Source organism: Podarcis pityusensis (genome assembly GCF_964106645.2).
Source record: "Podarcis pityusensis genome assembly, chromosome: 8".
Classification (NCBI taxonomy): domain Eukaryota; kingdom Metazoa; phylum Chordata; class Lepidosauria; order Squamata; family Lacertidae; genus Podarcis; species Podarcis pityusensis.
The window spans coordinates 81017989-81032618 of NC_138033.1; the positions used below are offsets into that span (position 1 = coordinate 81017989).

A 14630-nucleotide genomic window follows, 5' to 3' on the forward strand; every position below is an offset into this window, starting at 1 on the left:
TGCATATACAGTGGTAACTCAGGTTACAGGCGCTTCAGGTTACAGACTCCGCTAACCCAGAAATAGTACCTCGGGTTAAGAACTTTGCTTCAGGATGAGAACAGAAATTGCGTGGCTGCGGCAGCTGGAGGCCCCATCAGTGGTGCCTCAGGTTAAGAACAGTTTCAGGTTAAGAACAGACCTCCAGAATGACTTCAGTTATTAACCCAAGGTACCACTGTATTTATTTACAATAGAACGTAACAAAATAAAGCAATGAGTGCCGCCCAAGTTTCCTACTTGCCTTCTTTGAGCCGTACATGACCTCCATGAACTTCTCCTCTGCATCCTGGAAGCGCTGGTCCAGAAAGCCGGCTCCTTTCCTCACCAGGTGCCAGATCATGTAGTTGTGCAAGATACTGGAATGGAAAAAGGGGGTGGGGTGGGAGGGAAAGATGAGGACCTCTCCATCATCTCTTGGAACCGGCTGCAAAAAGTGCCCTCCCCCCCAATATCAGTTGCACACTGCAGGCGTTGCAAGGGAGCCCCCTACTAGCCCTACCTGGTGTGCCTTTGGGGACTGCACCTGGGACCTCCTTCATGCAAAGCAGATGCCCCACCTCTGAGCTATGGTCCTTAAAAATAAAGCAAGCTCCTAGTCCTCACTGTTCTGAAAAAAGGGCTAGTTTAAAGGAAGCTGATTTTTACCGAGTCCATCTAGCTCTGTATTGCCTACACTGACTGGCAGCAAGGGCTCTGCAGGGTTTCAGACAGGGAGCCTTTCCCCGGCCACACCTGGAAGATGGTGCCGGCGGGGATTGAACCTGGGACCTTCTGCGTGCAAAGCAGGTGCTCTGCTGCAGATGTTGTGTTCCTTCTGCTAAAGATGAACCAATATTCTAGTCCTCATGCTTCTGAATGAAGAGCTGATAGAACCAGGAAGCTACCTTACAGAGGATCAGAGCACTGGACTAAATCCGGGATCTTCTGTATGCAAAGCAGGTGAGCTCCAGCCTTCTCCCTAAGCTTCCAGTCCTTATGGTTCTGAACAAAGGGCTGATCCAATGAATGAATGAATGAATGAATGAATGAATCAATCAATCATCAATCAGTAAGGGCTGATTTAAAAGCAGAGCAAACTGCCTTCCAACGAGTCCATCTAGATCCATATAGCCCACACTGGCTGGCAGTGGCTTCTCTGGGGTTTCAGGCAGGTTTTTCCCCCAGCTGTACCTGGAGATGCTGCCCACGGGGACTGAACCTGGGACCCTCTGCATGCAAAGCAGGTGCTCTGACCACTGAGCTAAGATGGGGAGGGGGCCGCAGAGAAGGAAACTTCCATCGGTTCAGCTTGCCCCCGGACCTAGCCGCACTCACCGCCTGTCTGTGTTGAGGATGAGATAGGAGACTTGCTCAAGGTACTCTTTGGCATAGACCACCACTGGCTCCGTCTCATTGATCTCCACCGGGGAGAAGACGGCGTTCAGCAGGGGCATCCAGTCCACGGCCGGAGAAAGGTTCTTTTTTTGCGGGAGCAGAAGAGGGGCAGGGCAGGGATGGGGAAGGTGCAAGAAGCAGAGACAAAGACAAGTTAGAGGTCTCTCTCTGGCTAGGGTGGCTGGCGGAATGGGACCTACAACTGAGCGGGCGGTAGAGAGAGGAACCCCTCCCTCCAAAACAAACAAGCAAGCAAGCCTAGGGAAGCTGGAAGAATCCCAATAAGGATCGGGCTGTCTCCAGCTAAGTCCTAAACAGAGCAGACCCACTGTTTTTATTTTTGTTTTTATTATTACATTTACGATCCTGCCTTTTCCCCTGACAGAGACTCAAGGCGGCTTACAGCTAATAACAATGGAGGTGGGGGACAACTAAACACCCCCCACCCCCATCACAGCATTAGCTCTTTCCCTAAATCATAGTAATAATAATCATCATCATCATCATCATCATCATCATCATCCAATATTTATATCCTGCCCATCTGACTGGGTTGCTCCAAGCCACTCTGGGTGGCTTCCAACAAATTAAACACATTAATCAGAGAAAGTTATCAAATGTTAATAACTTCCCAAAAGCCTGTTGTTGGAACAAGAACTAATAATAATAATAATAATAATTATTATTATTATTATCATTCAATATTTATATCCTGCCCATCTGACTGGGTTGCTCCAGCCACACTGGGTGGCTTCCAACAAATTAAACACATTAATCAGAGAAAGTTATCAAATGTTAATAACTTCCCAAAAGCCTGTTGTTGGAACAAGAACTAATAATAATAATAATAATAATAATAATAATTAATAATATACTGCTCTTCATCAAAAGAACTCAGGGACGTTCACAAGATAAAAATACAAGATAAAAACACAAATAGTTAGAACAAAAACAACAAAACAATAGTAAGTCTCTCCCCTCTCCCTCTAAACACATTTAAAGGCTGTAGAATATTACTCAGCCAAAGGCCTGGTTGAAGGTTTTCATTTCACCTGCCGGCGGAAGGCCAAGAAGGAGAGAGCTGGTCTAACTTCTTTAGGAAAGAAGTTCCAAAGTTGTCTGGGAGAAGCCACCACCAAGAAGGTCCTGTTGTGCATTCCCGCCAAGTGCTCTTGTGAGGGTGGTGGGGCTGAGAGAAGACCCCCCCCCCGCGAAGATCTCAGAGCGCAGGCAGCTTTGCATAGGGAATATGGACCTCCAGATAGCCTGGGCCTAAGGCTTGATAGGTCAAAACCTACTCATTAATGCATATACTATCTTTTTCCACCAGGCCTTTGGCTTTCAATTATCTGCGGCAGTTTTGAATGGGCAGGAAGCTTCAACCTAGTTGTGTTTTTTTTTAACGAATCGCATACCTTGAGCTCCCTGGCAGGCATCTTGTGGTAGATGAGCTCCTCATCCCGCCGCTTCTCCTGGGGGATGGTGATGTTGGCTAGGGTGGTCTCAAAGTCCAGGATCTCCTCCATCTGCCGCCTGGTCTCAGCTTCGTCCTGCCCCCCAACCAGCATGCCAAGCTGGACCATGTAGGTCAGGTACCCTGCAAGCACCTGGGTAGGTAGGCGAGGTAGGGGAGAATTATGTATTTGCAGGGGGTGGACTAGATGACCCCTGGGGGTACCCCTTCCAACTCCACAATTCTATTATTCCAAGGCAGAGAAAGGAGGCTGCACGGAATTAAGGAGAGCGGGAACCACAACATCAAATACCAGCAACACCTTGCAGCGCTTGCAATGTCGGCCTTTGGGGACTCCCCACTGCACATGTCCAGTCTCAGACACAGGCAAATCACAAGGCTAACTGTGGATGTTTGGAGCCTGGGAGTCACACTTTAAAGGTAATACCTAAAAACAGCTGCTCCCAGTCTTTTTCGAGGTCTATAAACTTATCCCCAGTGCCCCCTACCCTATAAAAAGCATCATTCAGAGTACATTGGTGCCCCGCAAGACGAATGCCTCGCAAGACGAAAAACTCGCTAGACGAAAGAGTTTTCCGTTTTTTGAGTCGTTCCGCAAGACGAATTTCCCTATGGGCTTGCTTCGCAAGACGAAACGTCTTGCGAGTTTGTTTCCTTTTTCTTAAAGCCGCTAAGCTGCTAAGCCGTTAATAGCCGCTAAGCCGTTAATAGCCGCTAAGCCGTTAATAGCCGCTAAGCCGCTAATAGCCGTGCTTCGCAAGACGAAAAAACCGCAAGACGAAGAGACTCGTGGAATGGATTAATTTCGTCTTGCGAGGCACCACTGTAGTGGTTTGCACGACCCGATAAGGGAGATAATAACACGATAAAATTCAAAACAGCAACAATTCATTGCATGTTTATTCAAAATCCAATTGAAGCTATTTAGATTAATTAACTAATTCAACAGAATGGATGAACTGGATCCTGTATGGCTGATAGTCATTTACACAACATCAACTTCATTGGACTGGTCATGTTGGGCGGATGCCTGATTGTTTTCCAAAGCAACTGCTCTATTCTGAACTTAAAAATGGAAAGTGTAATGCTGGTGGTCAACAAAAGAGGTTTAAAGACTCTCTCGTGGCACATCTAAAAAAATGTAGTATAAACACCCACAACTGGGAAACACTGGCCTGCGAGGGGTACAATTGGAGAACAGCCTTTACCAAAGGCGTCATGGGCTTTGAAGACGCTCAAACTCAGGACACAAAGGAGAAACGTGATAAGAGGAAGGCATGCTTGGCAAACTCTCACCGTAATCAACTCCGGTCCGAAACCTATGTCCCCACTGTGGAAGGACGTGTGGATCCAGAATTGGCCTCCACAGTCACTTACGGACACACTGTTCAAACCGTGTTCATGGAAGACAATCTTACTTGGCTACAAGGGATCACCAAAGAAGAAGACCTCCTGCATTCCCTTGCCTTTTGGCACCCCCTAGGGAATCCTGCTGCCACCTGGGGGAACTACTGCCCTCTTTTGGAACCATGGACCTAACAAACTGCCTCATCCATTACACACTCCAGTCTGAAGCTAGGACCGTAAGCACCCCAACCCCAACCCCCCCCCCAGCCCCAGCCCGACACTCACCTTCTCGTTCTGTGTTTTGTTGAGATAGTAGTCCCTGGAAGGCAACATCAGCCCTGCCTGGTCCACCTGGAGGGGAGACACAAACTGGAGTGAAGACACAGTGCGGATGTGGAGCCACAGTTCTGTCTAAAACTGAGTCAGACCACTGGGCTTCGTCCAGCTCAGGGCTGCTGGCAAAGTTCCTGCAGACCTACCTTGAGATCTGGGACCTTCTGCATGCCAAGCAGGAACTCTACCCACCGAGCTCCAGCCCTTCCCCACCTCCAAGGCAGGACCCTGGGCTGCAATTCTGGACCACAAGGACAGGGCCTTGCTGGGTCAGAGCAAAGGCCCACCAAGCTCAGCATCCTGTATCCTGCAGCAACCAATCAGGTGCCGCTGGTGGGAAGAACGCTGACCCCAGAGCTGCTAAGACAGATGTGGGGAACCTGGAGTATGGTTACCAGATTTTTTTTCAATGAATCCAGGGACACTTTTTTTTTTTTTTTTGAAGCTGAGTAGCAGCAGGGAGTCAGTAGTGGGGATGGTGAGGCAAAAGACCCTGGGCCCAAGCATACATGCATATTGTATAAAGGTGCAAAGCCCTTCTTTCGTACCCTGTGAAACATAAATGCAGTTTTTTTAAAAACTGGGCAATGGCCGCCCACCCACGACTCCCCCGATCAGTCAAAACAAAGGGGGCAGGAGATCGCACAAGACACATCATATGCGCACAAGACATATCATAGGGTGACTTCCAGTGAGGAAAAATGGTGGGCGCCACGGCAGGGAGCAGCTCCTGAAGCTGGCCAGAGCCAACTGTGCTACCAGGCTGCCGCTGCCACGTTTTCCAGGGACAGATTTGCAAATCTGGGGACATTCCAGGGACGGAACTTGTCTGGGGATAGATTTGCAAATCCGGGGACTGTCCCCGGGAACGTCTGGTAACCCTAACCTGGAGGTCCGCCAGGATTCCTGAACCGGCCCTCAGGAAACCGGTCTAGGCCCGCAATGTCTCCACCATGCCCCCGAGTGCTTCTACCTGGCTGCAATGACTTCTTGGGCTGCAATGACTTCCTTGCCTGGATGGAGGATGGCATCGTGCAGAGACTCCTAGCTTTAACACAGCTGGAATGGAGCCTGCTGTGCCCACCATGGCTAGGGCTAGGGCATGCCAGAAATGACAAAGGTTAGGCATGGGCTAGGGCATGCCAACACTCACCTTGGCCTGAGCAGGGAGAACCGACAGCTCCTGCTCCCAAAAATGCATCTCACCCCTTGCGCGGCCTTCCACCTCCCGCACCCACCTGGATGATGTTGACGCTGGAGTTTTTGGAGTCGGCGCTGACGTAGATCGAGAAGAAGGGCCAGATGTGGTGCTGTGCAGCCAGCTGCAGCAGAGTCTGGTTGAAGTCGTCCTCCTGCCAGGGACCGCTGATGTTCCAGCCACCAAGCTGGAGGAGAGATCGTAATATAGCTTTTATACACTGTATATATACACAGTGATACCTTAGTTTGCCTACGTCTTGGTTTGCATACGTTTTGGATTACAAACGTCACACCCAGAAGTGCGTGTCCTGGTTTGCAACCTTTTTTTTAGATTACAACCCATTTTTTTTGGATTACGAACAATTTTTTTTTTGGAGGCCCCATTGGCGAAAGCGTGCCTTGGGTTACAATCTGTTTTGGTTTACAAACAGACCTCTGGAACGGATTATGGTTGTAAACCAAGGTTTCTCTCTCTCTCTCTCTCTCTTTGTGTTAAATTAAATTTTCTGTTTTACAATTTATAACACTCATTTAGACATCCTTAAAATATCAATGACTTCCCTTCTTCTCTTTCCATGGTTCATTTTGCATATCATAAATCCCTGCATATTTTACATAAAATAACCATTCAGTATTCCATTATTACATCCATCAAAAATTCATTTTGTTGAATTTATCTTAATGCTGCCAATGTTTTCAAGTGTACACCATTTCCCCCCATATATTCAATAAACATTTTCCAATTTTCTCTAAACGTATGTTCTTCTTGTTCTCTTATTATACATGTTAAGTCCACAAGCTTTGCATATTCCATCAGCTTAAGTTGCCGTTCTTCTTTAGTTGCGACCTTGCTTGTTTTCCATTTTGGGGCTAACGAAACATGGGCTGCAGCAGTGGCATACATAAATAACCTTTTTAGACACCTGGGAATTTCTGTCTGAATTATCCCCAACAAAAAGGTCTCTAATATTTTTGGAAAAGTACTTAAAAAAACCATCATCATGATCATTATTATTACATTACTGAAGCTAAAACATTGTCCCACTATTTAGGTAAGATAGAAACTCCTAATTCTTTATTCCAATCATTTCTCGGATCATGCACATCAAACTGATGATGATGATGGTTTTGGACAACACTCTCCAATCAGCGCACAAAACATTTCAGAGCAAAGCTAATAATTCTCAAAAAGCTGGACCTGGGAGACCTTCGGCCACAAACCAGAAACAATGACCAACCTCTTCCCCAGGGGCCTTCTTACCATTTTTAAGAAAGTTTATACAAAATGTAGTAGGCTGTTAATATTTACCTATTTATTGGGATAATAATATCAAACTTATAAAAAATGTATGGGTATTTTTTCGTATATATTCACATTTATCTACACATTTCGGTGTCTTCTTTTTTTCTTTGCATCACTTTATTTCTTCGTAACTGAAAACCTTTCGATAAAATATCAATATCAAAAAGAAAAAGGAAAAAGGAAGAAAGCCCAACGCTGCCTTCTCCTCTTCCGCCCAGCCTCTTTGCCTGCCTGCCTGGCTCGCGTTCCCTGAGCTCCCTCACCTTCTTGATGCGGTCCACCAGGGGCGTGGCCTGCAGCTCCTCAATCTTGGTCTCGTTCATGCAGGACTGGTAGTAGCGCTGGACTTTGCGTTCTGCCTCGCTGGACACCTGGGCCGTGGTGTTTTCTGGAGAGAGAGAGAGAGAGAGAGAGAGAGAGAGAGAGAGAGAGAAGCTCCAGTCAGCCATGCCACCCAACCCCCTTTGGCTGCTAGGCACAAGATAGAATCATAGAATCATAGAGTTGGAAGAGACCACAAGGGCCATCGAGTCCAACCCCCTGCCAAGCAGGAAACACCATCAGAGCACTCCTGACATATGGTTGTCAAGCCTCTGCTTAAAGACCGCCAAAGAAGGAGACTCCACCACACTCCTTGGCAGCAAATCCCACTGTCAAACAGCTCTTACTGTCAGGAAGTTCTTCCTAATGTTTAGGTGGAATCTTCTTTCTTGTAGTTTGGATCCATTGCTCCGTGTCCGCTTCTCTGGAGCAGCAGAAAACAACCTTTCTCCCTCCGCTATGTGACATCCTTTTATATATTTGAACATGGCTATCATATCACCCCTTAACCTCCTCTTCTCCAGGCTAAACATGCCCAGCTCCCTTAGCCGTTCCTCATACGGCATCGTTTCCAGGCCTTTGACCATTTGGTTGCCCTCCTCTGGACACGTTCCAGTTTGTCAGTGTCCTTCTTGAACTGTGGTGCCCAGAACTGGACACAGTACTCCAGGTGAGGTCTGAGCAGAGCAGAATACAGTGGCACTATTACTTCCCTTGATCTAGATGCTATACTCCTATTGATGCAGCCCAGAATTGCATTGGCTTTTTTAGCTGCCGCGTCACACTGTTGGCTCATGTCAAGTTATCTCAAGATGAAGAATCGCAGATTTGTACAGTTGAAAGGGACCCCAAGGGCCATCTAGTCCAACCCCCTCCTGAAATGTAGGAATCACAGCTTGGGGGCCGGGGTGAACTGAAGTTTCCCTGCCCTTCAACTTCCACCTCCAGAAAACTGCAAAGCCTGTTTTCTGTTCAGCTGGTGTGCATTGCATGGAAAGGTGGAGAGTTTTTTCTAGGGAGTCATTGGCCTTGAGATAGACTTGTGGAACTCACTGCCACAAAATGAGACAAGAAGAGCGGCTGGCATTGACAGCTCATTCCCCCAGCCCCCAGCATCACACCATTTCACAGAGATATGGAAAATTGACACCTATGAAAACACAATGGTGTTATGGAGCCTCCAGTCCCGCAGGGAGTATACCTCTGAATGCTAGATGTTAAAGGGAGCTGGGGGCAGGGGGAGGCTGCTGTGATCTCCCCACTGCTGTTCACATAATGCTGGTCTCGGTGACCCCTTTGGTCTGCGCAGCAATACCTGCACAGCAATACCGTTTGGGTCGCCTCTCAACTCTCCATCTCAATGAAGACTGAAGGAGTGCATGAGAGAGAGGAAGAGAGCGACCACATGCCACGCGGATGTTCTACCAGTGATCCACCTAACCTTTGCTTGTGCAGCTCCCAGCAAGACTTGCCGCCTGCCTTCAAGAATTGGGGGGCCTCAGCGGAGCACAGGCAAGAGGGAAACAAATGGTACTCAGTCCCCCCCCCTTTCCCTTCCAAGGCAGCCGGACTGCTTCCTTCTTTCCATCCTCTCTCCCTCCCAGAAGCCCCGAAAGGTCAAAACACCCCCAGAAAGCAGAAAGAAAATGGAAACTGCAAGGCCTCCTGCCAGCGCAAGGATTTCCAATTGTGCAACAGGACATCCTGCACCCCCTCCTGTGCCCCACAATCTCCCCAAGTCTGCCCCAGAGGGTTGGAGGAACCTCTAGGATGAATTTATTACTTACTTACTTACTCACTCAATTTATAACCTCGCCCTTCCTCCCAAAGGGTGGCAAAAGCACAGGAGATAAAGACAGTAAAAGTGTCCTGGAAACCTATTTCAATGGAGCCAGAAGATGCAGGCAATTTCATCAACTCTGTTAGGAGTTAGTTAATTAAACTAAACATGCTAGTTGGGTATTGAAAAATGTGCAATTAATTACTGCCTTGAATTTAATTGTGTGAATTTCTTCCTAAGCAAGACGTGCAGACTGCTGTTCTGACTCTTGCTTTCAACAGGGTAGGGGGCACTGGGGATGGGTTTATGGAACCAAGGGGGCGTTGGCTCCCAAAAACTTGGGAACCACTAATCTAGAATTAAAAGGGTTGCTAATTTATGGTGTGGGGAAGGAGGACATTGGGTGGTTGGGGAGCCTCATTGCACAAGCAGAATTCCTTGCACTGACAATCTGCTGGAAAAGACCCTGTTCCACGCTGCTGCCAGACTCAGGTGGCAGCCCTTGAAGATTTCCCCCGCTCTCCTTTGCAGATTCCACGGGAAGAGATGGGTCTCCCTTCCGCCGGCTCACCCAGAAGGTGCTTGAGGATGGCCTGGTTGTGCTCCCAGAGTTTGTTGAAGGTCCCCCAGCGGGAATGGCCGTCGGGGATGGGGTTGGCCTTGATCCAGCCCCCACAGGCATAGCTGAAGAAGTCCTCGCAGGGATCCACTGTCCGGTCCAGGGAGCTCAGGATGGAGCTGGTCACGGAGATGCAAGACTCCGTCAGGCAGAGCCCTGGAGGAAAGGGGCAGTAAGGACTGGTCAGGGTCACAGGATTACTTACAGGGGAATCATGTAAGTAATTACACGGTTCTTCCATTCCGAGAAGAAGAGGAGTTTGGATTTGATATCCCGCTTTATCACTACCCAAAAGCGTCTCAAAGCAGCTAACATTCTCCTTTCCCTTCCTCCCCCACAACAAACACTCTGTGAGGTGAGTGGGGCTGAGTGACTTCAGAGAAGTGTGACTAGACGAAGGTCACCCAGCAGCTGCATGTGGAGGAGCAGAGATGCGAACCCGGTTCACCAGATTACGAGTCCACCGCTCTTAACCACAACACCACACTGGCTCTCTGCGCATGAATCCGTTACGGACCACTCCACCCCCATTCCGCCCCTGCAAGTGGCGTTTGTGTGCGCGGTCATGCATAACTCAAATGAATGTGAATTAGGAGCTATTTTCATTCATTTAAGCATCCCTGGGGAGGCAAATAGAAATGAAACACAGGGTAGACCCACTGAAATTAATGAAGCCACCCAGTCATAAGAATATGGCCCAGCAAGCCAGCTTCCTCTTCTTAACAGTGGCCCAACCAGATGCCCATTATGGGAAACCCACAATCAGGATTTGAGCACAAAAAGTAAACTCCCGCCTCCTGTGGTTTCCAGGAACTGGGATTCAGGAGCACTGCTGACCCCAACTGTCGTGTCTAGCAGCCACTGACAGCCCTCTCCTCCGCAATGAATTCACCCAATCCTCTATTTTAAAGCTGATATCCACCGCTGCCTCCTGTGGCAGGGAGTTCCGCAGTTTAACTATGTGCTGCATGAAGAAGGACTTCCCTTTGTCTGTGCTGAATCTTCCAGCATTCAGCTTCACTGGGTGGCCACAAGCTCTAGAGTGGTGAGACACACAGAGAGAAGGCTTTTCTCTTGCCACTTTCTCCGGTCATGGCCTTAAATTTCAATAGGTCTACCCTGAGGAGTGGAACTTGGCTGGATACCATCTGTTAGACCAAAGTCCATTACACTGGCCTGAGAGTTGCAAGGGGCTGCTGGGACGTGTAGTCCAAAACCACTTGGAGGGCGCCAGCAGGGGGCAGTGCAGTCTTAGTGTAAGCCAGGAGGGGGACTCACTGGTTCGGAACTGGAACAGCAGCACACAGATGCAGGCCAGGAAGCCAGCTGAGAGGGCCACTGTCAGCACCAGGAGGCGTTTCTCAACATGCGTCCGCTCGGCCCAGCAGCCTTTGCTGGTCCCCGACCCACGGAAGTTCACCTGGGGAGGAAGAAGGCAAGAAGTCAAGCTTCTGGGTGTGGGATGTGTATGGGTGTGCAGTCTTTGGATCCGTCCCCCCCCCTTGCAAGCTAGATGAACAAATCCAACACCTGGCTGAGCTTTGTGGCTGGGTTGGGAATTCGAACCCAGGTCCCCTGGGTCAGGAGGACACCAACCATGAAAAATGGGGGGGGGGAGGAGGAAAAGGGAGCTTTATTTTTTTTTTTTAAGATTTTTACTAAGGTTTCAGTAAAAAGTTAAACAGAAAAACATAAAAAAGAAATACACAAATACACAGTACATAATCCAAAAAAGAAAAAAAACCACAGAGAACAGAAAAAAAAAAGAAACAGGACAATTAAAAACAATATCACCTTTTCATTTCCGTTTTTAAATTTACTTATTTTCTGGACCTCCTCATACCTCCCTCTTTTGTATTCCAGTCCAAATTGTTTGTCCAGCAATTTCTTTTCCACTTTTTTAATCCCAATCTTTAATCTTAATGTAATATAGCATTAAAATTTTACCTCTTAAGTATCCAATTTCCATTTCCTTAAACTTCTTTAATCCTAATCTTTATCTATAACTTTAAATCCTGTACAGCTGGAAACCGCTTATTTTCAATCCAACATCACTCTAACATTCTTTAATTTTGCAGTGTTTCTGTAGATAATCTTTGAATTTCTTCCAATCTTCCTCCACCGACTCTTCTCCCTGGTCACGGATTCTGCCAGTCATTTCCGCCAGTTCCATATAGTCCATCAGTTTCATCTGCCATTCCTCCAGCGTGGGAAGTTCTTGTGTCTTCCAATACTTTGCGATGAGTATTCTTGCTGCTGTTGTTGCATACATAAAGTTCTATCCTTTTTTAACACCATTTGGCCGACTATGCCCAGGAGAAAGGCCTCTGGTTTCTTGGGGAAGGTATATTTGAATACCTTTTTTAATTCATTATATATCATTTCCCAGAAAGCCTTAATCTTTGGGCACGTCCACCAAAGGTGAAAAAATGTACCTTCAGTTTCTTTACATTTCCAACATTTATTATCGGGCAAGTGATAGATTTTTGCAAGCTTGACTGGGGTGAAAAGGGAGTTTTATGGAAGTTACGTCTAGCCCCCCAAAACCACATTCTCTAACTCGGGGGGTTTCTAGTCGGTGGTCCGTGGGTTGTCAGTTTGTAATTTTCAAGCAGCCTGAGGTGTGTCTGTGTGTCTGCAGTTGCAGATGGAAGACAAAGGAACGCTAAATATTTATATTGATTCCTCAATGTATTTTCAACTGTGTCTCCTACACTGCATTTTATTGTATCACCATCTCAATACTTCAGTACAGTGGACGATTGGGTTGCGAACGTGATCTGTGCGGGAAGCACGTTCGCAATCTGCAGCGCCACGACTGCGCACATGCGGGTTGCTTTTCGGCGCTTCTGTGCATGCACAATGTGCGATTTAGCGCTTCTGCGCATGTGCTGAAACACAGAAGTAACCCGTTCCGTTACTTTCGGGTTTGGCGTGGTGCACAACCCGAGATCACACAACCCAAAGCATCTGTAACCTGAGATATGACTGTATTCAAATTGTGATTCAATTACTTATAATATATTGGGTTCCTACTGGAAGACCGGACAAAAGCTAGAACGTTGGCAGTGGCAAAGTTTTTATCGGTGGTTGCAAGAACAAACGAGCCCTATATTCCAAACAAAGTGCTTGATTAACCTGGAGGTAGACTGTATGAACTGTGTATTAATTTGTAATGTTTTGTTGGGTCTCTGGACCGTAATAAAGATTGATGATGATGATATATTGGGGGCGGTGCGGGGGGGGGGGGGAGATGCGATTGAAAATAGAATAAAAAAGCCGTACAGCATCTAGCATGTAAGAACCACCTGCTGGACAGGGTGAAAAGGGACCCATCTAGACCAGCATCTTCACAGTCTCCAACCAGGTGCCTATTAGGGGAAACCCCAAAGTAGGAGCCAGGCACAAGAGCCCTCCTGTGGTTTCCAGCAACTGGGATTCAGAAGAATTGCTCCCTCTGACCACGGAGCCCCAGCATGGCCACTAGCAGCCCTGTCCTCCATGAATCCTCTTTTCACCGTCCAAGTTGGTGCCCAATACTGCCTCTTGTGGGAGGGAGTTCCACAGTCCCCCCCTTGCCCGAGAAGCAGGATGCTGCAGTTTGGGCTGGTGCCCACCTGCCCACCGATGTCCAATCAGCACCAAGCTTTGGAGTGGCTTTTCGACAGCCTTTTGCCTCCCAGAGGTTGGGTGTGCAGGGTCCACCTCCCAGCAGCCCCCATGGCCCACGGTCGGGGGGGGGAGCACGATGGGAGTGGTAGTCCAGCAACATCCTGGAGGGCACCTGAATGGCAAAAGACTTCCTTGGAGTATGGCAGATGAAGATGATGGACTATATGGAACTTGCCAAACTGACTCCGAGACTCCGAGACCAGAGAGAAGAGACGGTGGAAGAAGTTTAAGGAATATTTGAAAAAATATGTTAATATTTAAATCTTAGAATAGCTTTGGAAGGGGATATAGGCTGTAGGGTTAGAAGTAGAAGATAGTGTACAGTGGTACCTCAGGTTACATACGCTTCAGGTTACATACGCTTCAGGTTACAGACTCTGCTAACCCAGAAATAGTGCTTCAGGTTAAGAACTTTGCTTCAGGACGAGAACAGAAATTGTGCAGCAGCGGTGCAGCGGCAGCAGGAGGCTCCATTAGCTAAAGTGGTGCTTCACTTTAATACTATTTTAAAATACAGTGGTACCTCGGGTTAAGAACTTAATTCGTTCTGGAGGTCTGTTCTTAACCTGAAACTGTTCTTAACCTGAAGCACCACTTTAGCTAATGGGGCCTCCTGCTGCTGCTGCGCTGCTGGAGCACGATGTATGTAACCTGAAGTATATGTAACCTGAAGTGTATGTAACCTGAGGTACCACTGTATTTGTAAGTGATAAAATGTGAAGATTTTTATGGTAAAAGTAAGTGTGATAAAAAAAATGGTTAGAAATTATGATATATGTAAACTGCTAAAGATGAGGTAAAATGAAAATCAGATAGGGGGGACTTGGGGAAGCCCACCTAACAATGTTTAGAAAAAATAAGGATAAGACAAGAATTTGTTTCTATTGTTTGTATTTCTGTTTGGGCTGTTTATTTGTGTTATAAAAGGAATAAAATTTTTTGAAAGGAAAGACTTCCTTGGAGAGGATCTGGATTGCCACAGAATCCTAAGAGCTGGACGGGGTCCCCAAGGGTCATCAAGCCCAACCCCCTTGCAAGGCGGGCGTCACAGGTAAAGCATTCCTAACGGGGTGCTTTGACTGCTGCTTTAAAACCTCCAATGAAGGAGAGATTGGGGCAGAAGGAGGGGTCACCGGTTATAACTTCCTGAACCTGCCCTCGATGG

At 47.5% G+C, this 14630-nt stretch overlaps 1 protein-coding gene across 5 annotated transcripts in view; it reads right to left on the reverse strand.

Annotated features, from left to right (window-relative positions):
• ECE1 (endothelin converting enzyme 1) overlaps positions 1 to 14630 on the reverse strand; it is a 76877-nt gene that overhangs the window by 17668 nt on the left and 44579 nt on the right. For all 5 annotated transcript variants that reach the window (XM_081017366.1, XM_081017363.1, XM_081017365.1 and 2 more), the window contains 8 exons: positions 11072 to 11213; positions 9746 to 9949; positions 7337 to 7461; positions 5809 to 5955; positions 4523 to 4588; positions 2832 to 3023; positions 1357 to 1499; positions 284 to 398 (listed from right to left, as the gene is read on the reverse strand). In XM_081017366.1, the coding sequence (XP_080873492.1) occupies positions 284 to 398; positions 1357 to 1499; positions 2832 to 3023; positions 4523 to 4588; positions 5809 to 5955; positions 7337 to 7461; positions 9746 to 9949; positions 11072 to 11213 (1134 nt within the window). The remainder of the gene's footprint in view (positions 1 to 283; positions 399 to 1356; positions 1500 to 2831; positions 3024 to 4522; positions 4589 to 5808; positions 5956 to 7336; positions 7462 to 9745; positions 9950 to 11071; positions 11214 to 14630) is intronic.